At 54.2% G+C, this 24,382-nt stretch overlaps 2 protein-coding genes across 3 annotated transcripts in view; both read left to right on the plus strand.

Moving 5' to 3' along the window:
* Positions 1-11,424: 11,424 nt before the first annotated feature.
* RPL38 (ribosomal protein L38) lies at positions 11,425-15,539 on the plus strand. 2 transcript variants are annotated; one of them, XM_033089061.1, is made up of 5 exons: positions 11,425-11,511; positions 11,726-11,761; positions 11,876-11,936; positions 14,716-14,838; positions 15,471-15,539. In XM_033089061.1, the coding sequence occupies exons 2-5, from the start codon at positions 11,759-11,761 to the stop codon at positions 15,494-15,496; spliced, it is 213 nt and encodes a 70-aa protein (XP_032944952.1). In that variant the 5' UTR covers positions 11,425-11,511; positions 11,726-11,758; the 3' UTR covers positions 15,497-15,539. The 2 variants fall into 2 exon arrangements, with proteins under 2 accessions (XP_032944952.1, XP_032944953.1); XM_033089062.1 differs by having other exon boundaries at positions 11,487-11,558.
* Positions 15,540-20,281: 4,742 nt separating this feature from the next.
* The window catches only part of TTYH2 (tweety family member 2), a 33,264-nt gene continuing 29,163 nt past the window's right edge, over positions 20,282-24,382 (plus strand). The window contains exon 1 of the mRNA XM_033090352.1: positions 20,282-20,477. Within this exon, the coding sequence (XP_032946243.1) occupies positions 20,349-20,477 (129 nt within the window). The 5' untranslated portion in view covers positions 20,282-20,348. The remainder of the gene's footprint in view (positions 20,478-24,382) is intronic.

The raw sequence follows: 24,382 nt of genomic DNA on the forward strand, positions 1-24,382 counted from the left end.
TCGAAGTCTCACCAGGCTACACGCAAGGTATTGGCTAGGACTGGGGTCTCCTCCGGGGCTCAGGGTCCTCCTTCAGGCACATGTGGTTCTTGGCAGAATTCATTTCCTTACAGCTGTAGACTCCTGGCACCTTGCTTCTGCAAGACCAGGAAGAAGAGTCTCTGATTCGCAGTCCCTCTTTTAAAGAGCTCCCCTGATTAGGTCAGGCCCACCAACCCCGTCTCTCCTGTGATTAACTTACAGTTCATTGTTTAGGGACCTTACTTACATCTGCAAAATCCCTTTGCCTTTGCCCTATTCTACGGGTTAGAAGCAAGTTAAAGGTCTCACACTCAAAGAAAGGGAATTGTGGGAGGGTGGGGGACATTGGAGGTCATTTTGGAGTTCTGCCGTCCACACCCCTCATCAGAACTCACTCTCCAAGCTCTCCTCCCCAAATCCACAGAACCAGGTGTCCCTTCCTGAGCCATCCTCAGCCTGATTGTCTGCCCCAAAAAACAACCCAGCAGCAAGCTGCGATTGACTGAAAGCCTTCCCACATGAGACAGGAAATGGAGAAAACAACCAAAGATCTGACATAATCTGACTCCCTGTCCAGTGCTCTTCCCTCCACACCAGGTTTGTGCTCACTGGTCTCTGGTCTTCTCTCTGCCCCAAGCCCCAGCAAGGATTCCTGGCTGCACTGACCTCACAGCCTAGACCAGCTACCTTCCTTTTCCCAGGATGCTGAGCACAGGGCAAGATGCAAGCAGCTCCTCCAGGCTGGCTGAGGAGAGAAGCCCAAGAGTGGGGAGCTCAGTTGCCCTTCTAACAATTACCCCACCATACTGTTTTCATGCGCCTCCGCCCTCCTTCAAGACCTGGTTTAGAGGTCGCCCTGGGTTAACCTCAGGCGACCCTGCTCGGTGCTAGCTTCCGTGGTTTGCATTGTACTGATTGGCCTTCACTCTTACGTTTGAGTCTCTCTTTCACGGTGGTTCATACATTACTTAGGATTAGGTTCTGCTGAGCACTGAGACCTAAAATAACAGGAAGCAAAGTTAATTTCTCTCCCCCACTGCAGTCTGGATGTTTGCAGTCCAGGGCTGGTCTAGAAGCTTGGTTCTGCACAGTCCTCAAAAGACACTCGTTTTCTACCATGTTCCTCCAAGTTGGCTGGCTTCCGAGTCTAAGGTGGTTGCCTCAGCTCCAGCCATCAACCCCACTGTTCAGCCAACAGCCACAGATACCTGCAAGGAATACTGGCCTGTGTAGTTTTTATTCTGGATAGCCCTATATCATGGAAGAACGGGGGAGTAGATGTGGGAATTTCTGGAAATCTCTGTTCTAACCCTCTGTTCTGTCTGTCTTTTGTATGCAGCCTAAGGGATGGGATATTTCCAATATCCAATATTTCCAATCCCCAATTTCCTGGCCATGATGCTATAGCCATTTTTGTTTCAATAAACACGTTATTCATGCATTCTTTCTCTCACTCTTCTATCTACTCCTTTATTCACTGTTTCATTCATTTCTCAACAAATTCTATACCTATCCCTTGCACAGGGCAAGGGGTCAGCATTCAAGACATGGAGAGGGTAACACTCAAGTTGCTTACAAACTAGTAGGAAAAACAGCCACGGACACGTAGCATTTTAGCACCCTGACACAGGTGCCACGAGAATGTGCAAAGGTGCAATGCAAACGCCGTGGGCCCTAACCCATCCGGGGCTGCATGCAAGGTTTCCAAGGGGAGGTGATTGTCCCATTTGAGTCTTGGAAAAATAAACTATCAGGAAGCAAAAATTGCAGACAGGACGTTCCAGACTACGAGGAAAGTAGAGCAAAGCTGTCCCCTGTCCGTGGTGCTGACCCACAAGCCCCTCTAGGAGCCCCATTTGGCGGGGGGGTCAAGCCAGCCCGTGCTTCCCACCTCCTACCCACTCTGGGTGGGCAGGTGGGATGGCAGTGGCATGGCATGTAGCTACCATTTCATTTTCTTAACGACCTTCCCATCTCCCCCTTTCAGTCTCACTTGTCAGTCTGTGACCATTAAATTCCTCATTAGCAAATGAGATTTGGATGAGCTCATTAAGATGAGGGATGGCCCTGAGGTGCAGCTAGCTGGGGGTGAGGCAGGACTCCTCTTCTCCCTCTTTATTAGAAAATAATGCATCTCCCATTCTGTGCACCCCTCTCCAGACTTGAATAGATACCCCCCCCGCCCCCGGGGTTATTTAGGGGGACCAGTGTAAAGGAAAGCCAAGCCACAGCGGACAACAAACAGCATACAGCTGTTGATCCACACACACCACTAAAATTGCCCTGGCAGGGCCTGGGCTTCTGCCACTGCATACTGAAGCTCAAACTCCGAATGTGACATTCACAATCTTTCCTGGCCATGAATCAGTCCACCTGTCCAGCACCCTCTACTATCCTCCCCACACGTCCCCTGCATTTAGGCAATGGCAGGTGACCTGGCGTGTGCACTAGTGGAACTGGCTCCTCCCAGCTCATGAGAGCTGCTTGTTACATAGTCAAAAGTTGACATCACATTGGCAGCTTCAGCGTGGCCATGGGAGTATTTACACCACAGGAATCGGCAAATGCTAAAAATTAAGAATTTTTTTTTGTCAGAAAGCCAGATTTTTAACATTTGCCACCACACCCCAGTCGGAAGGTCCCTGAGCATGTCATATCTCTGCTCCCTCTGCCAGGTTCACCTCCTACTCCCCAAAATGCCTCCTGTGTCTCTCTCTTCTCTGCCTGATGACATCCTGGTCATTTGTTGAGGTCCCTGGAAAGAGCCCAGTCCCCTCTTCTGTGTCCTGCCGTGTGGGGATCATATGCCTCAACCAGACTTCTACCTTGAGAATCATTCGGCTTCTAAAAATGGAAACCCATTCAAACCAGTTACAGGAAAAGGCAGAAATATGGGGGCAGGGGGTGGAACCTCATGGCACAGAAGGTTACCCAGGCACAGAAGATTTAGCCGCTGTCACAGTCACTAGAAAGTTGTCTGACAGGAGCCACCTAGTCTCAAACTCCTGCTTACACGCACCCATTGTGACTTCCCAAAAAAAGAGGCCCCTCCGCCCCAAGTTTGCATGAAATCCAAGGCCGATTAGCCACAAGCCAGAGTCTCTAAGTTCTGGTTCCAAACCCCGGATTGTCCCAGGTTAGTCCAAACATCTAAGGCCATGGGATGTTAGAGGTCACGGAAGGGCCGGGCGGGGGACGTCCCACAGTCACTGCCTCCTCAGAAAGAGCTGTGGGGCTGGCTCTGGAGGGGTGTCGGGCAGAGCTGGCCCATTTCCCAAGCTGAGGACAAGCTCCACGAGGACGGAAAATGTGTTTATGAATCTCTAGGCCCCCAATCCTAGAACAGAGGAGGTGCTTAATAAATATTTGTAGATTAAATAATCACCTCACAGTCTGGGTCCTTCTCTCAGCAACCCATGACCCAGTTGGTCCCTGGAGAGGGAAGCAAAAGGCTTTGAGGAATTCAATGAGGAAACACTCACTGCCCAAGTCATGAAGCATCCTTTTCCTCCCGCTGCTAGCTGTGTGGCCTTGGGCAACTCGGTTGATCTCTCTGTGCTTCAGAGGCCTCAGCCGTAAAGATGGAGATTGCGATCTTGCCTAATTTAGCGTTGTGAGGATTACAGGAAATGATCGTCATGGAGCAGCTGGTGTGGCACCTGACGCATAGTAAGTAGGCGAGCAACACAGTGGCAGCTTTTGTGACTGTTCTATCCTGAAGTCACAGAACAGGGTCCCGCACTGCTCTCCCAGCAGCCTTCCTCTCCAGGTCTAATGTGACTCTGGTCAGACACACACAGTAACGCTCTTCCAATCCCACCCAGGCCCCTGCTCTTACAGGGTTAAATCCAAGGGTAGGGCTATGTTGACAAGACGGCAGCCACTTCTCCCCTGCCCTCCCAGGAGGTCTGGGCTGAAGACTTCATCTGATGTAATTAACAGGCCAACTGCATCTGTCGTGCTCCATTAATAGCAGATCAGCCTGTCAGGCGAGGGCTGAGAGGGAAATTATGAACAGGAAGGTGAGAAGGAAGTGGACAGGAGCAGGGCACCACCAGGCCAGCGTCCAGCCTGCCCCTCCCCCTGCACCCCACTTTCTTTCTTTTCCTGTCTCCAAAGGCCACAGGCCCCATCTGAGGAGAGTATGACAGAGGAAGGCACCAGCCCATGTCACCTCACCAGATGTCACCACTCCAGAGAGCAGTGCGATTGAGAGGGGAAACAGAGCCTTCACGTGGAGAAGCGGCCAGACCCCCTGTGGAAAACCCCTTCCCCAAGACTCAGCCAGGCAGGAGGCTAGTCGGAGATGGGGAGATGCGTCTGCCTCCATCCCTCCTTCTCCAAAGATGCTGCGATCCCCGCGACATGGAGCCATACAGCTGCCCGTGAGCCTTCGCAGAGGAGGTGGTGGCAAAGGGACCCCGGCCAGTTTGCTCCTCCTTGCGCACCAGCAAGCAGCCTCCTCCCTGACCCCTGGCAGCGAGTCTAGATTCCTACAAATTGTTCCTCCCTGCTCGCATACACCAGAGAAGGAAACAGGGAGGACATGGGAACCGCCCAGCCACTGGCCTCCACGGCTGCGCCTCCTCCGTAGTGCGCACGTGCTCAGAGGCGGGTACTTACGTATGCGCTCGGTGTCTCCCACACTGGCAGCCCCCAGACCCGGTGGGCCCCTGCTTCCGGCCCTGTGGCAGCCACCAGCGTTCCCTTTAATCTCCTCACCTCAGGGGCCATTGCAGCGCTCGGTAATTGCTTAGGGAAGCGCGGTCACCAATGTAATTGGTAGAAGTGGTCCTGGGCGATGAAACACAATGAAGCCATCGCAACCTACCTGTTTCTCTGGAAGCACAGGCGGTGCGTGGTTGTGCGTGCGTGCGGGCTCGCCTGGGTGCAGGCTCACCTTTGCGCAGGATGCGAGCCCGCCAGAGCGCGTCTGCCCCCACTGACAGGCGTATCGGCCTGAAGACATGGCCTGAGTCTGGGGACATTGGATGATGGACAAGACAAGAGAGCCCACTGAGCCCTGGGGGACTTCTCTGCCTTGGGACCACGAAAGGGACATGATACGGCCACATTAGGTAATAAGGCCACCCCAGGGTGGAGGGGGACCTGCTGTGTGAAGGAGCGGGTGGACCGGATGTCTTCCATTGTCTCTAGGCTCACGCCTCCATCCTGCTCAGTGCTCCAGGGGTGACCCTCCTGAACCTGTTGGGTTCAGCCAGTGGGGTGCCCTGGCAGGAAATCAGAGGGATGGAGGGAAGGAAGAGGAGAGGGAGGGAAGCTCAAGATACTCGGTCCCAGCTCTGTCCCTGAGAGGTTGCTGCAGGCCAGGTGGGTCCTTTGGCTAAAGGTCTCAGGTGGCCTGCCCTCCACACAGCCTGGCTATCCCGGGTCAAGTGACACCCCTCTTGCCCTGAAGCCCAGTGGTAGGTCTCCCTCCTGGTTTCTTGCACCTGCCCACACCGTCGCAACCAGTCCCTTTATTATATTGTCCTCCAGTCACCCAGTCTTGCTTTGTCTGCTTCCTGTCAGGACCGGGAAGGGCCCCCAGGGTGGTTGGTAGGAAATGGAGTCTAGAACCAACACTTTCCTGCCTTCCACACTCCACTGTGGGGCCGGCTCTGTTTTTCCTCTCTGCTGGCCCACCCTGGGCAGGTGGGTCCTGTGGCAGGTGGGGACAGGCAGGATGGCAGGCACTTCACCCACCTGCACATGCCCTTCCCGGGGTCTCCATACCAGAGGGCCAACTCTGGGAAGGACACGTGGACCACTCAGCCTCCCCCACAGGGGTCACGGGCTCAAAGGAGAGGCTGAAGAAGACCGTCAGGCCACTGATAAGGGGGCAGAAGGCAAGAGTCTCTGAGGTTGAAGAAAAAGCAGGAGCCCAGTGGGCAGGACGCAGATTCACAAATGTGGAGAGCCAGAGAAGCAGAGAGGAGCATACAGACAGACAGAGAGACAGAGAGGAGAGGCAGGCAGGGCCCAGCTGGAAGAGGCTGAACCCGGGCTGGAAGGGTTCTCTGTGGGGATGAAAGACGGATCAGGTAGTCAAGAGCTTCTAGAGGCCAGAGCTTCATGGGACGGAGCAAAGTGCCACCTCCCCATCCAAAGGACCCCACTCACCTACGTACCGCAGGTTATGAGGTTATCGTTCATTTCATCCTGATCCTCCACCCCCACACCCCAGTTCAGCCCAACCCTCACCCCCATCCAGCATCAACACCTTGAATACAAGAGGTCTGCATATGCTCTCCCCTCCCTCCCGGGACGCCCACCTGGCAGAGGGGGCCCAGGAACCACGGCACCACTGCTGCCAATCAGGGTCTCCTGTCACTCACACCCAGGATGCTCTCTGAGCCTCATGATTTATGGACTTTAATTTTCTCAGAGCCTCAGTCGTGTCCCTTCCTTTCCTCTGGTCTGTCAGGGTGTTTATCTCCCACCCCCTTCAGTCCCTCTCCCCCTCCCCTGTTTTTTAATTTGAAGCATCCGTCTGGAGCATCCTGAGATGAGGACGTCTGCAGTACTGAATGCATTAAACCACTGACAGCTCTATTGATTTCCTCTCTTCCACTGCATAATGCAAGATATATACAAGCCAGTAGGCTGGCCCCTGTCCCTTATTTAGAGGGACCATGTCCTTTTCCTCTCACTGTAACGTCCCTCACCCTGGCACACACTGATAGAGGGGTGGGGGGTCCCTTACCCAGGAAGGATTCTCCTCTGCTGGCCCCGCTGTGATTTCCCTTACTGCTAGAGGACACCGTCCAATCTGTAGCAGGTTGGACACCATGACAGCAGTTCATCCGGTGAAAGGGGCCATGGAGGGGAGCCGGGGGTTTGAGGTGGTGTCATCTGTCAAAATGAACTGTGCTCCCGCTGGAGAAAACCAGGCAGGCTTTCCGAGGGGTCCCCTCTCCCTGCGTCACTGAGCTCTGGGGAAGGGGGACGCTCGCCTCTCCAACCCGCCTCCTCTTCTCCAGGTGGCAGGTATCCAAACCCATTGACAACTCTCACCCTGGACTCATATTCAATTAACAGTCTCAGAGGCAGCTGCTGGGCTAAGCACTTTCTGTTCCTTGTGTCTCCTGGTTTCTCAAAAGCAGGGCAGCCACAGACAGTTGTGCAGGCTACACACAATTGGCACAGTGACCTGGAAGGCTTGGAAGAAGGGATTAGTACTTCTCCTCCACAGAGACTGAGGTTCAGAGATGCGGGAAGACTCGTTCCAGGGATCTTAGCCAGACACAAGATTTGACTCCCAAGACGGGCTATCTCCTGGAACAGTTTTCTTCCCACCCTATCACAGTGCCTCCTCCAGGAAGACCTCCTGGATTAATGCCACCCAGTCCGATTGCTTCTTTATTCTGGCCCTCCTGGAACATATTTGCTGTGAGGGTTTGCACGTTCAAGCAGGCTGCTCTGAGTGTGCTGGGTGGGTTCTCTCCCTTGTGAATCAGCACCGTTGTTACTTTCTCCTGGAGGGTTTCCCTGGGCCCACCCCAGCCCCAGCCTGGATCCGTCTCACACAGCCCCCATCTGTTCTCACAGCGAGAAGCACTTTTTGCACATACGGCCCTGCGTTATCACTGCCTCCCCTGCTAGTCTGAGAGTTCCTTGAAAGGGACACAGAGATGCAGACAGGATCTTATCTCTGTGTCTTTACCACCTGCCCTGGGCCTGGAACAAAGCCAAGAGCGACAAAAAGGCGTGTGAAAGGATATTGCTGTGACAGGGAAATCACCTAGCACAGTGCCTGGCGGACAGAAGGAGCTCTCTAAAAATGGGTTGGAGCCATTTAGCCAGTCAGTGAGCTGTCTGAGCAGCTGTGTGTGCCCCTCAGGGGCAGCTGAGCTTCTCTCGGACTCTGCGGACGCTGGACGAGGGGGGTAACCTCCTTCCTTTAGTCTCACCGCTCTTGGGTTCCCAAAAAAAGCGCCAGCCCCAATGCCCACACCCTGCCTTCTTCCTTCCTTCCCCATCTTTTTCCCATCTTGCCGAGTTCAGCAAGAGGGACTCCAGACCCTCCCTCTGCTGAAAGCCTTCAAGGTTAAATAAACATCTCCCTTCCAAGATGATTAAAGGCCAGCCCTGCTGACAGCCAAAGGCAGGGGCCTCTTGGGGGCCTCTTGGAGATTAAATGAGATGGTAGATATGAAAGCACCCCGTCAAGTATGAAATGCTATACAAATATTACTTCTCATTTATATAAGTACTCTAAGCCTGAGATTTTAGGATTCAAGGAGGAAAAGGCTGGTTCCTTTCCATTCCACTCACGGCTTTGGCGCCTCTGTGTGGCCATTATTGGACACTACACCCAGGGCTGGGTGTCGAGGGGGGTTATTTCCAGACGTCCTGGAGGAAATCAGGATGGCACTGGCTTTGGCTTTTTAAATGATCCCATTTAGGCTTCACAGCAGCTCTGTGAAGAAAGAGAGGAGGTCATACAACCCCACACACCTCGCTTTAGAAGACAGTAAGTGAAGGAGGCAACACTGGAACCAGCCACAGGCAATATTGCACAATGGTGCCTTCAGTGGGCCAGCAGAGGGAGCCCAGACAGACCCACAGAGCAGGGGGACCTGGGATAGGCAACTTGGGGTGCCGCTCCTCTCTACCCCTGCCTCCAGGTTCTCATTAGACATTATCTGAATGAATGGAATGAATTGAAAGAGAGAAACCGTGGAGGCTGGGGAGGACTTCTCAGCCCCTTCAGATCATGCCATGTACCGTACTACCCTTTTGCCCCCTGGGGGTCTGGTGCTAGTTTGGGGGCCAGTTCTGGTGTCCTGAAAGCTGATGAGAACGCTAAACCAGTTAACCTTCAGGGGTGGCCGGGGCAGTGCCCGTGGGGGTGAGAGGGAGGCTGTGTGCCTCACCTGCCGTGGACCCAGCCAGGGGCATCCCTTTGCCCAGCAGGTTGGCAGAAGGGAAGGGAGAGGACTGGGTGGTTCCCACAGCCCCAGACATGCCCTCCATCCATCTCCAGCTCTCTGACCGCACTGCCACTACCCTGGTTGAGACCCTCCTCCCTGGCCCTTGGACGATGACAGTAACCTTCACCATTCCCACGGCCACCAGTCTTGGACATTCCAACCCACCCTCCACACTTCAGAGGCGGAGTGACCTGTAACAGGCAAACTGGACCATGCCATGCCCAGCCCTCAAGTCTGGGATCTTCATTTCCTAGAGGGTCCACCCTGGGCACCTGTTAGAATTTTCCATCTTGCGTGTGTATCAGCATCACCAGGGATGCTTCTGTCAAAGGCAGCAGCATCCTGGGCTCTGCTCTGTCACAGGCTCTTTCACTCCAGCTTTGGCCCCCTGGTTGCCGGCAGTCCCTGGGGCTCGGCTTCCCCTGAAGCGAGGGAGGCATTCCCACCAGATTCTTTGCTTCGCCTTTCAGCAGCTGCCATTTATTTCGCTATTTGTCCCCCTTGGGGAGCTGGAGAAAACCCTGGTACTTGAACAAATTTGCCTTTGTGTTTTGTTACTACACATCTATGTTCTCTTATTATACGATGCAAGAGGGTGAACATCTGTCTCTCTGGGATCGCTGCCAAAAGAGAGGTACAGCCCCTCCCGCTGTCCCCTGTCCCTGTCCTGTGGGTCCTGCAGTGGGGAGAGGCACCAGGCATTCACTCGACAAATATTTTTATGGACCTACTATGTGCCCAGCACTGCTTTGTCCAAATGAATCCCTCCACTCCTCACTCACTTCCTCCATTCATCCCTCCATCAATCCATCCACGCTTCGTGAGTGATCTCAGATACTGTGTCCAGCTTGAGAATCCTACAGTGTCAGCACTGAGCACCTACTATGTGTGTGTGTGTGTGTGTGTGTGTGTGTACTGCATTTCAAGAGTTATCAACAGAATGTGGAAGCCCATTCTTGCCTTCAAAGAAAAGTTGGTACAAATGTATGGAAAGTCCAACACTGCTGCATAGTCTACCAAAAGGTATGTGCAAGTAACCGCTGTGTGAGTGACAAGTGACAGGAGTTAGAGGTGAAGGGCCCTGCCTGAAGGAGAGGTGGGAGCTGAGCTCTGGTGGATGAGCAGGACTTGTAGCAAAGCGGGGAGCACGTGCCTGGCGGGAGTCGGGAAGTGCCCAGGGCTTTAAGAGGCCAGTTGGTTAGCTAAAAGGCTGATTTGTCTCTGGTGGAGCAGTGGGGCGGAAAACACCAGAAGGCATCAGCCTGAGATGGAGTGGGGCCGGCAAAGTCAGGCTAAGGGATTTGGCAATGTCCTTCTCAGGTCAGAATTCTCAGGGTGGACTCCGACCTTCAAACAGTCTAAAATGAAGCGCTTACCAATTAACTTTCCCACCGTTCACACCGAGATGCATTTGTAGTTACAGAAACACAGATTGGCTTCTTTTAAAGGGCTCTGTAGCACAATTAGAGGAATGTATGATCTCTGTTGGTTTATTCTTCCCCGTCTGCCCAGCACCCCTTGGAAGATGCCCAACCCGGGCTTGTCCGATGGGAGGGAGGAGAGTTAATTCAAAGTAAAGTTCATGGTAAAGTACTCTCTTCGAGTGTAATAATGCGCCAAGGCAATTACATTCTGTTGTGCAGTTATTACATTTGGGGGAAACAAATATAATAAAATGTAGACATTTGTAGAGAGGTTAAAAATAAAATAAAAGCGGAGGATAAAAATAAAATCGATAACCACAGGTTTCCCGGCGCTTGCCTGAAGAGACGTTATATAAGAACTGAGAGTAAATGGGGGGGGGGGGGGGCGGGGGGGAATGACATCAGGCCTGGAATGGAGGCGGGAAGGACCCAAAGAGGCGCAGGAAACGCTGCCCTCCCCGAGCAGCCGGCCCGTTCTCGCTGCGCAGCCTCGGGCAGTAGGCAGGGGCCTGGGCCTGGGGATCTGAGCCATGCGGGGGCTGCCGGACCGAAGTGTTTGATAAAAATCAGCTACTGGAAGTATGCGCTGACTTTTATTGTGCACCAGTCCTTACAGGAATTGGAGGTGGCGTGTGGAAAACCTTCCTTAAATGGAAAAGAGGACCCTGCTCGTGACAGATTAGATATCCATGGAAAAGGGGACCAGCAGGAAATGTGACGACCCCCTAGAAAGGGGTTCTAAAATTTACATAGAGAGGTTCCTTCATTTAAATCAGAAAATCTCTGCGTAGATGCCCAACGCACAGGCCTAATGAAAGTAATAGATATAAGTCTTAAGTCTTCAAACTAGATCTGAAATAAAACCTATCAAAGCCAAGGGGTTCGGGGGGAGGGGCAGTGGGGGCGGAAAAGGAGAGAGACTGGAGGAGGGAGGCTGCCTATTACCTTCGTGGAGCTGCGCTATTAATCTATGCCAGAAGGGGGCAGAAGTGCTACAACGGAAAGGCAAACGACTACATGCTTTGTGACCCTTTAAAGACACCGTACCCAGGTTCCTCCGGGGGAGGGTTTAACTAACCGGAAGCGGAAGTTTCGTCCTTTCTCAGCCTGCTTGCTTCTTGCCGCTTGCTGTGAGTGTCTCTCGGGAGGTTTGTGGGGGATGCAGGGGTAATCCGAGGTAATCCACGGCCGGCTGAAATTTGCGGACCCTCATCCTGGGTCAAGGGTGCGGGGAAGGAGGATGGCGTGCGATGGGGCCGGCATTTCGGAAGGGGCGGGGAGGGGAAGCGGTGGTCGCCGCCGGTCCCCGCGCCGGGTCCGCGCTAACGTTTGTCTTCCCCGCAGGTGCCGGCCGCGCGTCCTCCGCGCCTCGTAGCCATGGTGAGTAGGGCCCCTGCCTGCGACCTTCCCGGGGAGGCGCGGGGCTGCTGGACTTGACCGTCGGCCGAAAACGCCCGTCTCCGTAATGCATGCCCCGTTTCCTTTGTGTTGCAGCCTCGCAAAATTGAGGAAATCAAGGACTTCCTGCTCACGGCCCGGCGAAAGGACGCCAAATGTAAGGAAGCGCCCTGCCCTGCGAGACGAGCACACGATAACGATGCGTGGGCGTGGAGCGGGCCCCACGCTGGGGCTGCTCCGGGGGCGTCTGCCCCCCAGAGGGTCCGGCGGGAGGCGGGAGGCCGTGCGAGCGTGTGCCTGGCGGTCGGGAGAGCGGCGATCTCGTCCTCCTTCCCGTGAGACACGTGCGTGGCCAGTGCCTTGTCTTCCTTCGCTGATTGTGGATGTTTTTAAAAACTGCCCCGGGTTCGTTGTGGTTTTGGTTTGGCGCGTGGAGAGGAGCCTTGACTGCGTGCGAGTCTGCAGAGGCGCGTCCCCTAAACCCCGAGTTAGTGCTGTGGGGGGGGTTCCGTGCTGTGCCGGCCCCGGTGCCCGTGCCGTCGCCTTTTTCACACCAACCGCGGGGGAGGGTTCTGTTAGCCCGTTGGGATAGTTGGAGGAGGTCTGGGGGCTTGTAGAGCGGAATCCGCACGCGGTGCCACTTCGCGTAGTCGTCTTTTCTCTGCTGCATCGAACGCTCCGTGTAGCTTCTTCCTTTCCCGCTCCCACATGTGTCCTGGAGAGAACGTCGGCTCCTTGGGGAAAGTGGCAGGGTCAGGGTGACATTGCGCGGGCCGGGACACTGACCGTGTCAGATGCTCTGTGTCGGTCATAGAGGGGCGCGTGGGGAGAGCCTTGTCGTGGGTTCGCGGGCCCAGGGAGGATCCTATTTGCGTCCCTGTTATTTACCTGAAACAGGCGGTTGCCTTTGAGCCTCTGGTACTGGATGAAATGTTGACCACCTTTGGGAACAGGTAGCATCTGGTGAGCATGTCTGCCCTCCCTGATGGTTGTGGGGACCTCAGGTGACAGTGTGCTTTGTTGGTGGCTGTCGTGTTACTATAAAGAGATCTTCATGTCAGTTTGAGTTCGGACCAGGGAATTTGGGGTGGCTGCCTGCGTCGAGTCCTAGCTCTGTCAGTAGGTAGCTGTCAAGTTACCTGACACCACCGGTTACTCCAGTTGAAGGGGCAGTAATAGGATCCGTCTCGTGGGATTGGAGCAAGGATCGCACCAGGGGATCCATTAGAGACCTTCGTACATGGAGGAGATGACCCTGAATCCATCCGGTCATTTGCATGGTAATTGGGAGCCTGATTGGAGTCGGTGTGTCCTATGAGGGTGGGGGTCGTGGTCCCCTGGACGTACGAGGGTGTCCAGTGAGTGTTCATATTTTTAATTCTAAAATATACGTAACAAAATGTACCATTTTTAGGTGTACAGTTCACTGGTATTAAGTGCATTCACGTCGCATCTCCAGGGTCTTGATCTTGCGAAACGGAAACTGTACCCGTTGAGCAATAACTGCCGTCCTCTCCAGCCCCCCGCCGCCACCTTGTGCTTAATCACTGACTACGCTAGGAACCTCGTAAGGGAAATGATCAAGTGTTTTGTGACTGGCTGGCTTCATTTAGCATAATGTCTTCAAGGTTCACCCACGGTAGAGCATGTGTCGGAATTGCCTTTCCAAGGCCGAAGCCACTGCATGGAGGGACAGACCGCATTTTGTTGCTCTTTCATCTGTTGGTGGACATTTGAGTAACTCACCCTTTGGCCGTTGCAGATAACGTTGCTGTGAACATTGGTGTACACGCAGTTTCTGTCCCTGCTTTCCGTTCTTAGGGTGTATGACATGTCGCTAGGTGGAATTAATCATTGTGTAATAATAACAATCTTCTATGAGATCCATATACTTAGGAGTGTCCGGCTCGATTTATAGGTGTGTGACAGTGCAGTGTGCTTAGCTTCAAGAGGAATATTAAGAGAGCAAAATAGGTTGGTTTGAATGAATATCCAGGTTCTGGATTTATTAAAACGCGAGCCAAGGCAGCCAGTGCTGCTGCGTCCTATTTCGTGCCTGTCCCTTTAACAGTTACTGGCAGAAACGGATCGTGGGTGGTGAGTGAGTACAGGTTAACCTCGCGCTGCTTCTGTGTCTGGTCAGGTACTTGGGCCGAGGCACTGGAGCCCCCTTAGCCACCCGACTCAGCTGGCACGTCACTGCTTTTATAATAATGAGCTGTTTTTACAGAGGGTGGAATGAGGGGCTTGACGGGTGCATGAAATGACCGGCTTACGGAGAAGCACGTGACGCCAGCGGCCTGGAAATGCACTGACACTTGTCCATAACCAGACTTGCCAAACTTCAAACCCTACACTGCTGAGTTTGGGGTCCACTTGGGGCTCTTGGTGAGCTGTGGTCCTGAGATAGAATTTGGCAGCAACAAAGAACCCCAAAAAAGGACTCCATATACATTTTAGGAACAGCTTCAGCGCGTACTCACTGCGCTTCATTGTCCCGGCATGTCATCTCACACACAGACAACTGCTTTCCAGAAAAGATTGAGTGGTGGAAAGTTCTTGATCCCGGCAGATATCCCATCTCCTTACTTTATGAACTACTTCCATTCCTTTAAAAAAATGAAATGGGTACAGAATGTTCTTGGGTGTGTTCAGTGTACCGTAGACCTATGTTTTAAATGTAAACAAACCGATTAAGAGTAAGCCCCAGGCTCCTGGGTGTTGATACAAGGGAAGTGTGGGTTTCTGGGGCTGATTATAAATACTGGGATCGTGGAGGGAATCTCGTGTCCTGTTTGGAGGGACGTACAGGGAGCCAAGCACAGCTGCCAGTGGTCGCAGTTAGCAGTGCCACTCTCTACAGAAGCCTAAAGCAGGTGAGCTGCGTGACATCTGTTCTGCGATACAATTAAACTACTGATTCTGGTCTCTGGTAGCCGTCAAGATCAAGAAAAATAAGGATAACGTGAAGTTTAAAGTCCGATGCAGCAGGTACCTCTACACCTTGGTCATCACAGACAAAGAGAAGGCAGAGAAGCTGAAGCAGTCCCTGCCCCCAGGTGAGTGAGCCGGAAAGCGGGGGCGCCAAGAAGGTACCGGGTGCGTGTGTCACCATCTTGTTCTTGAATGGTCCCCAAATTGAAGAAAGTCTGTTTCATGGTCCCAGTATCCGCTCTTGCTGTGAGTGGAAGCAGTGATGTTTCTCAGAGGTCGGAGCCCACACGGGAAGCGCTCCCGGCCCAAGGGAAATTTGTTTCGCTCTCTTCCATGCTTTTGTAATGCAGATCAGTGACTGATGTGCACCATCCATTTCATCCTCTCCAGGCTCATACTGGTTTTGATGATCTTCGTTTTTACAGAATGGAAAACTGACTGTAATGGCCCTGAGCATAGGTTAAACAAAGGGCCCATCCTGGTGGGGGGGTGCAGCTGCCCATGGGGCACAAAGCGGAAGGCCACCTCTTTATAAAGGCTGAGGGGTTTTTTTGTTTTGTTTTTGTTTTCTTTCAAACACTAACAATATTTTAAGCAAAGCCTCCCTGATGGGCTTAAAATCTGACCTTTGTGAGATCTCTTCTCAGCTTCAGTACACACTCCGGACAAGCAACAGTAACTCAGAATGCATCTTCTGGGGGACAACAGTAACTCAGAATATATCTTCTGGGTGACACACCTTTCTCTCTTCTTCTAGGTCTGGCAGTGAAGGAGCTGAAATGAAGCAGACATGCTGATCTGAACTGTATTAAAATTTTAAAAATTCTTCAAGTGTCTTGTCTTTGAGGACCGGCGGGAAGGGAAATGTTACTTAGTGGTGGCTTCTGGCAAAAATAGGATAGAGGTCCTGGTAGCAGCCTCCTTGCATCCCCTATCTTGGGCTGTGGACAGATAAAGCCATCCTTTTCTTAGTCTAAGTTTGACAATAGATGGAAATAGGCAGCTAGAAGAGCGAGATATTTGTGGAAGTAAGCCAGTATGCACTCGGGAGATTTAAAAGTCACTTAGGTAAAATGAGCTCCCTGATAATGAAAACGATGGTTAAAAGTAGGAGTTGATTAGCCTTGGCAGTGGCTGCAAGCTAAGCCGGCCACCCTGGAATGTAGCAGGCTTTCATGTCCCCGTCGTTGAAGTATCCCTTGATGCCAAGGTAGGCGTAAGGGTTTTTTTAATACTAAGACACTTGTGTGTTTCCTAGATACGGGAGTTCAGGAACAGTAAGGGGTGCAGTGGGATTAAGGCAGGTGAAAGGACAATTTAGATGGAGGGCTCAGAGAAGGAACCTTAAAAGCTGAGGACATAAGATGTAAGCCTAGCTAAGTGGGCCACGCGTTTCCAGGAAGAGGGAACATCCTGAAACAGGAAATGAGACAGACCTTGAAGACCAGCTATAAAATCCAAATGACATTTAAAGGGAGGCGCTGGAGTCTGGTGGCCGTGGGATGGAGACAGTGCACTGGGATGTGTGTGTGGATGGAGCTGCTACTCAAAGGGCCAGAAGGGCCCAGATCCCAGCTTGAGTGGCAGATGAGGTCCCGGCCAGGCCTGACTCCTCGGGGATAAAATCCTGGTTCTACTGCTCGCCAATCTGTGTGGTCTTGAGAAATGGCCTCACCTCTGCGTACCAGTTAACAGTCCAGAGGAGGACTGTAAACACTTCTGTCCGCTCATCTTGGTGTGGGAGTCACCGGGGAAACCAGTGCAGTCCAGGTGGGACAGTGCCTACTTGGGTCAAAATCCGTGGCCAGCAGCGGTCTCCCTGCTCAGTGGCAGGGCAGTCCACCTACACACATCCCTTGTTTCCCTATGGAAGGACCCCTCCGCTCAGAGGACAGGCCCAAGACTATCCAGAGAGGCGTTGACCAGGTGCTATGTGATGCACGTTTTAAACAGATAAAAGGCTCATTGAGCCTAAAACAAGGATCCTCCTGCCTGTGGCAAGCCTGGCACAGGCTGTGGGCTCCTAGGCCCTTGGCAAGTAAGTGTTCCAGGCCCACAGCCCATTTTGTGGCTGAGGGGTTGCCTCCGTTTCCATATGGTTTTAGCAAATAACCATAATACCATGTTTCCCCGAAAATAAGACCTAGCTGGACAATCAGCTCTAATGCATTTTTTGAAGCAAAAATTAATACAAGACCCGGTCTTATTTTACTGTGATATAAGACCAGGTCTTATATTAATTTTTGCTTCAAAAGACGCATTAAAGCTGATTGTCCAGCTAGGTCTTATTTTCGGGGAAACACGGTACATGGTTTGTTAGGGTTAAATGAGCTATTTTTAAAGGTTGAGAAGGGCTCCTGGCCCCTAGCAAATTTGGGAAATGGAGATGGGGTCATGTCAGAAAAGACCACAAGGTGGGGACATAGCACAACAAATGAACAGTCGACCAGGAGGGTCTGGAAATGGTTTGCAGGATAAAATCCAGCTAAGCGCCTGAAACCATTACTTGATTTCCTTGTTCTTTAAGAATTTTAAGGGTGAAGATAGTTTTTGAATCTGGTCATGAGAGATGGTTTGGATTTTTTTCCTCGCAGAGGGGTCTACGGGCTCCTACTGACTGTTGACAGACCCAGATGGAGCACGTTCAGCCTTCCCTATTCTCTCTGCTCCATTCCCAGGAGCAGGGAGGGTTTACCGCTTGGGCCTCCTTTGTCCCAGCACATTGTCCAGAGACTAGCCCCAGCTCCTAGGAGACAAGCCCTCCGTGTCTAGAGAAGGCATCCTTTCATGCCGAGGTTCTCAGCTCGGGCTTGTGCCTTGGAGTCTGGGATGCTTTAAAAATTGGTGATGGTAGCCAGAGATTGCAGAGATTATGCTTAAGCTGGTCTAAGACACAGGTCTGTTAGCCGTTTGGTGGCCAGGGCCGACCACTGCCTTGCTGAGGCAGGCCAGCTCGTCAGCTTGGGACAGCTTGTCCCAGCTGCGCCAGGTGAGTGGCCACTTGTATGGGCCACAGCTGTTAGTTTGGGAAGGACAGGGGTGCTTTTCTCACATCAACTCCCTCACGAGTCCCTGGGAGGTCTGTTCAGCCTCAGCTCCACGGGCTCAACTGTCTAGGTCTGCAGGCTTCTGTGGAAACAGCTAGAACGCTGGGCTCGCAGTCAGTCTGGGTGCAGACCGGCCAAGCAGGTTTGAGTATTCCAAGCTGCGCCCGGGTGTGTGGCCCTGAGCGTGAGCTTTTGCAGTTGACGTCTTTGCGTGCGTGTACAGCCTTCCCCTTTCCCCCACCCACTGCCTCTCGGGGGCCCAGCCCCAGCTCTGGCAAGGCTCCCCCCTACCACATTCAAGGTCAGTACTGCAGGCGCAACTCCCTCGCATTTCCCAGGACGTGGCCCCCCCATGTGGGGTCTCTGGTATCATCCGCCCTTCCCTCCTAAGGCACTGACAGTTCCCAGTTGTAACTCTAATCTTCCTAGAGGAATGCCAAGTACTCATAACTTCCCAGGCCTTTGGGAGGCCTTGTGGCAAGAACCAGCAGCTGTCACCTTCTGTGGTGTTGACGTGGAGAAGGAGGGGGAGGAAGGAAACGGTGTGCATGGGCCCTGTCCCGGCGGTTCCAGGGAGCACAGGCTGCAGCCCCATGGTCATGCCTGTTACCAGTACCCACTGAGGGCCCATAAAATTGCTTCAAGTCCATTTTCCTGTGCGACCGGCAGTGGCCGCTTCAAAGACCAAAACACCAGGGTCTACGGGGCCATGTGCGATCGGGCTCTTGCCCACTTTGCAGCCTCTTTCCTCTTTTCCTTAAAGAATGAAGATATTTATTTTAAAGTAAGGCTTATTGAGGTGAAATTCACCCGTTTTGGTGTACAGCTCTATGACTCTGACCAAGATTTACAGTTGTGTAGCCACCACGGCAATCGAGAGAGTGTTTCATCACCCTGCAAAGTCCTCCTGCACCCCAGCCCCTCCCTGGCAGCCAGCTGCCGGTCTGTGTTCTGTCTGCAGTTTTCCAGTCTCTCCTTGTCATTCTCACTCGGCTTCACACCTGCCCACCGTAGTCCCTGATCTCATAGTTCCTGTCCCTTTGCTTAGAATCCTCCCCAGGACAACCCGAGTTATCTCCCTGTCATCCTCAGCTCTCACCTCAGGTGTCATTCTTCAGGAAACGCCGTCCCGAGACACCTCCCCCACCCCCAGAATCCATCCCCCCTTCACATACCAACACTGGACCCTGAAAAGCAGTGAACAGGATTAGTAGTTAATCACTGGGGTAAAAGGCTGCTGCCCTCCCCTTTTAGACTCTAGATGCCATGCAGACAGGAACCTGTATATTTGATTCATCACTGTATCCCCTAGCACAGAAAAGGTGCTCGATCAAAATTTCTCGAATGAAAGAAAACCTCTATGAGAGCACAGTGGTCTCCAGCCTGCTGTGCCCCGGCTGAGTGCCTCAGGTTTGGGCATGCGCAAGTGAGCCGGCCACAGGAAGACGCTGGGAACGAGGACCCGGCCTGTGCAGACCAGGAGAGGCCTGGAGCCCAGGACAAGACTCTATCCAGGCCCCTTGGCCTCTCACGCACGGGGCCTCTGTGGGCCAATGATGCGTTTTTGCAGGCCTCTTCAGGACTCCTATATTCACCCAATTCCTGGAGCCAGGAACCTGGAGTCTTTCCCGGATTTCCTGTGTCACCCATGTCCCTGCTCCCTAAACCCCCTTGCTCCCCCGTGGCTACCACCCAGCGCTGCAGTCTCCACCGACGACCCCTTAACTCCTCCACTCCCACCTCCCCAAGCCCCGGCAGCCCTTAAGTGCCCTCGACCTTCCCCCTCCCTGCCCAGCCCGCGTCCTCCGGTCACACCACGCTATTTGCAGCAGCAGAACGGCGGCCCTCTGATGCCCGAGGCCTCTGTGGGCGCTCAAAGGACTCAGGGGAAGCGCCTGCGAAGCTTTATCCGATTTGCCGCTGCCCTGCCGGGACCACGTCCTGTCCGCTGAGACTGCTCTGCTTTTCCTTTCCGCCGAAGCACCCCTAACATGTCTTTGTGTGGGGACTGTGTCATCCGCCCACTGAAGCGCCATATCCTCTGGACAAGGGTTTCCGTCTGCTTTTGTTCACTGACAGGCCAGTGGCTGGCACACAGTAGGCGCTCAGGAAATAGAGTGTCTTGCTGACGGCTCTTGCATCCCTCCCCCGCGCTCCAAGGGCCCTCATCCTCTCCTTCCTGGATAGCGAGCAAGGGGCCCTTCCTCCAGGAGGCCCTCCCTGTCCACTTCTCTTATTCCACGATGGCTAGCTGCACTCATTGACACTATATCCTTGATTTGATAGCAAGTAATTAAGGAGAAGCCCGGGGATTTAGAGGCTGCTATTAAGAAACAGATTTAGGAGCGTTCTGGGAGTTTTCACTTCTCCTTCCACCTCTTTGACCGGTGGAGCCAGGACAGATCCCAGACCACAAAAGGGCGTTGCGTTCTAGGGCGCGACGCGTGGTAGGTAGTGGGTGTGTCCAAGGGGAGGGGCCTGGGGCGGGGCGGGGCGGGCCCGGGGCGGGGCCTGGAGTGGGCTCGCGTCCGGGGCGAAGTGGCGGTGGCTGCAGCGGCCGCGGCGGGCGTGCTCACTCGCGCCGCGCGATGCCGGCCGCACGCGTGGAGTACATCGCGCCCTGGTGGGTGGTGTGGCTGCACAGCGTCCCGCACCTCGGCCTGCGTCTGCAGCGCGTGGACAGCACCTTCAACCCCCGCGAGGAGAGTTACCAGGAGGTTAGTCCGCGCCGCCCCAGACCCAGGCCACCCGTCTACGGCTCCCCAGCCCGCCGCTCTCCGCACGCCTCTCGGACGCCCCCTCACCCCTCTTCCCTTTTCCCCCCGGATCCTTAGTCCATGGCCATCCGGTCTGGGAATCTCATGGGCTGGGAAAACGGGAAAGATAGGAGTTGAGCCTAGGGTAGGAAGAGGAGGAGGGGCGCGGAGGCTGCCGGCGGGGGGTGGGGCTGAGCGCCGAGGGGGAGGGCCGCGTGGGGCGGGGAGGGGACGTATGTGCCTGTTTCGGGGTAACTCCTGCGCTCCAGCGGAGCGGCTCCCGGCGTTTTCCTCCTTGTGCGGTTCCAAGACGAGCGCTCTCTTTACGGGGGCTGGGCGTCCGGGGAGAAGTTTGAGCAGAAACTGACTGGAGTCTCCCGAGTTCGGCCCCTCAGCACCCCTCCTCCCAGCCTCTGCCTGCAGGGTGGGAGCCGCTACCAACACCTCCTCCTGGGCTCCTGGAAGGCTTCAGAGCTTGGGGAGGGAGGCGGCGAGGGGTGACTTCCCTCGTGTACGCTGAGAACCCACAACCACGTGTGGGTGTTTGGAAGAAGGAAGGTGGCCCCCGGTCAGCGCCATCTCACACCAGCGTCACCCTTCCAAGCACCCGCCCCCACTACATACACACCTTCTAGACCCTGGAGTTATGGGGCCTTGGTTTCTTGGCCAGCCACTCCCCTCCTTGCATTTCTGCTCTTTCCCTGCTCTGCTGGCCTTTCCCTCTGTGGTCTCTGCACCCCAGGGGTGGAGAGTTTCTCCCCAGGCCTCCCAGCCCAGGCAGAGCTACAGAATCTCCCAGGCTTCTCAGTTCTGGCCAAGCCCCCATGGCCCCACTGAGTCAGTTCTCTGCTTGGTCAAAGATTCAGGCGGGGCGGCCTGGGACAGGCCCATTTGTTCAGAGCTTTGCGCCCGTCTCAGGACTTTGACCCCTGGCCGCCTCTGCCTGCAGTGTCAGGTTCTCAGGCGCCATCTCCCAGTGTGGGGCTGGTGCGGCCCTTGAGGCAGAGTGAGAGGCTGAGCCGGGAGTCAGCTGGTCGCCTGGTCGCCTCTTCCGGGCCATGTCTTTTCTCCTGCAGGGCTGGTGTATCCTGATCCCGTAGGGTGTGCAGTGCACCCTTGATCAGGAGTCTAATAATAGCCTCTCGTGTCCCTGTCACTCTCAGGCCCTAGGCAGATGGTGCCTGCCCTTCCAGAAGGAAGGAGAATCAGGACCTCTCCCTGCTTTTAGGCAGGGATGGAGGGGGCAGTTTGGAGGGTTTGTCTGGCTGAGCTCCCTCCTAATCTGTGTTTGCTCCTCCCTCTTCCAGAGCCGGGTCTGTGGAAGTGAGTGTCCGTGAGAATGCCGATGTCTGGGGACAGCTCCAGGGAATCTTCCGCTCCCTATGAAAGCATGAAGAGAGGAGGATATGATTTCATAGACAGCTGTGTTGTTATTGGCGTGTGTGTGTGTGTGTGTGTGTGTGTGTGCATGCATGCATGCGCGCGCCCGTCCCAAACCCTGTGCCCAGATCCTGCACCTGGAGTCTCCCACCACAGTTTTCTCCTCTCCACTGGAGGAAATCTAAACTCCTGGCTGGGTCAAGAAGACTATCAGGTTCAGGGAGGGGTGGTGGGGCCCTCCCTCACCCGGTGGCCCCCAGAGCCAGCACCTGTCTGGCCAGCAGCTGTGGCTGGTATGGTCTGAGCCCTTTAGTCCCATGGAGTGGTCCCATGAGCTAGAGGAATCACTCACAGCTCTACCCCTCTCCTCCCAGGGTTTGGAGCGTGGCACACTGTGTTGGGCATCAAATGACTCCAGAGGGCATCCCCTTCCCATGGGCCACTGCTCCTGGGCAGCAAGACACCCCGCTGCCCAGTGGGAGACAAAAGCGGGGGGGCCAGGCTGAGATGGGAAGTCTGGCTCTCGGTGTTATTTAAGGCAGCTCCTATTTTGGTAAGTTCCCCTGTTGTCTGACCCTGGGGTCTCTCCTAGGCATCCCCTTTCTCCTGAGGGGCAGTCCCTGCCAGAGTCAGGTGGCAGGTTGGTTAACACCATGGATTGGGCACCTTCTGCTGTCAGTCATCTTAGTACTCAGCACACTTGATTGGAAACAAGCTCTGTGCCAGGCTTGGGTGACATGATGACCAAAGCAGCCAGGGCCTGGGGCTCTGCCATCAGCTGTCTGGGTTGGAATGCTAGTTTTATCACTTACTGTGTGACCATGGCAGGTTTCTGTACCTCTCTGAGCCTCACTTCCCTTACCTGCAAGTATTAAATGAGATGTTCCATGAAACATGCTTACTTAGTACATAGAGGGTTCCATAGCATGTAGTACGTACGACCCAGTGATACGAATCATTACACAGACTGGCCTTGACGTTCAGTAACTTGTCCAAGCACACACCCCATATAGGATAACAAGAGGGAAGAAACCAACTGACACTGACCAGGGAAAACTGAAAAAACACATGCAAAAAAGAACAGTGCTGGCTTGTGGTTGTGTGTGTGTGTGTGTGTGTGTGTGTGTGTGTGTACCAAAGACTAAGTGGCCATGGAAACAGGCAGGTACGGGCCTGCAGGAGCGTTCAGGGGAGGAGATGAGTTGTGCAAGGATCTAGAAAGCAAAGGAAACCTTTGAAGAGTGGAGGTGACAGAAGAGAATGTCACCTGGTAAATGGAATATCCTGAGCAAATTCAGTTCCCAAACTACCCTGAGGAAGCAAGGGCTCCCACGCACTTTCTGGGATCGTGGGGAGTAGTGGAAGCCCCCTAAGAGTCTTTGCTCCACCCTTCTCCCTCAGTGTACTTGACCCCTGAGTCCTTGTTCAGGTGCTGACGAGGTCTCTCAGGTCAGCAGAGGCAGGTGAGCTGAGCTCCCGGGTGGAGGAGGGTGCCCTGACCCCCTGCGCCCTCAGCTTCAGGCTGCCCGGTGGCTGTGTGTCCAGAGGGGAAGCAGCCCAGAACTCCCACCTGAGTCTTCTCCCCTTTGCCAGGGGAGGAGTGGAGATGGAGACGATTCCTGCTTCAGAGAGGACCCAATAAGTTAGTGGATGTAAAGTATGTGGCCCGTGGCTGGCACGGGGTAAATTGCCACAGGTGCTGCTTGGGAAGGAGGTGACCCCAGCTCGCCGGGTGTCCAGAGTTGGGGACAACAGAAAGGGCGCTAGCACTGCCTCCGGCTGTGTCTACCAGAACAAGCCACTTCAGTGTCCTCCTTCTGATGCCGCCGCCACTATCCACCCCTGTCCTCGTGGGGAGACCAGACACTGATGAGCTAATGGCTGAGGCACTTGAAATGTCTTACTAAGCTCCAAGATGTGCAGATGTTAATTGTCGCTACTGTCAACATGCAGGAGCCACATGTGTGCTTCCTGTCCCGTCTCCTGCATCAGTAGACCAGCCATTCTTTTGGGACATGCGTGGAGCCGCAGAGCCGGTGTTTGAACTTTTTGTATTTCGCCGTGTGTTTTCATATGTTAACTTTGGGTGGTTCAATTCCTAGACTCCCCAGAGAGTCCCAAGTATGTGTGGAGAGGGGACAGAGCGGGGGTTAGACCCGGAACTATAGGCTCCCCTCAAGCCCCTGACTTGGGGGCAGGTCTCAGGAGGAAAGACCAGGCAGGGAGCCCACAGTCAAGATCTGAGTATGAGAGGAGCCGAGATTGGGATGAGGAAGCCCCGTTCACCCAGTCTGAGCACTGAGTCATGGTCATCAGACCATCACGCTGTCCCCCCCCAGCCCCAGGAGGTCTGGGAGGTAGGCACTTAACCCTTCCCAATCCATAGGTTCCAGCTCCCCTCCCCCTGACCCCACCCTTAGGCTGGCGCCCTGTCTCCTGCAGTCTTGGGGTGAGGGAGCTCAGGCTGTTACCCGCTCCTGCACCCA

This window comes from Rhinolophus ferrumequinum, chromosome 21 (genome assembly GCF_004115265.2).
Source record: "Rhinolophus ferrumequinum isolate MPI-CBG mRhiFer1 chromosome 21, mRhiFer1_v1.p, whole genome shotgun sequence".
Lineage (NCBI taxonomy): Eukaryota > Metazoa > Chordata > Mammalia > Chiroptera > Rhinolophidae > Rhinolophus > Rhinolophus ferrumequinum.

Bases quoted from the DNA above. Each gene is read 5' to 3' on its own strand.
- RPL38 (XM_033089061.1), top strand. The intron at 11,937-14,715 runs GTAAGGAAGCGC...GGTCTCTGGTAG, and splicing joins CCGGCGAAAGGACGCCAAAT to CCGTCAAGATCAAGAAAAAT. The intron at 14,839-15,470 runs GTGAGTGAGCCG...CTCTTCTTCTAG, and splicing joins GAAGCAGTCCCTGCCCCCAG to GTCTGGCAGTGAAGGAGCTG.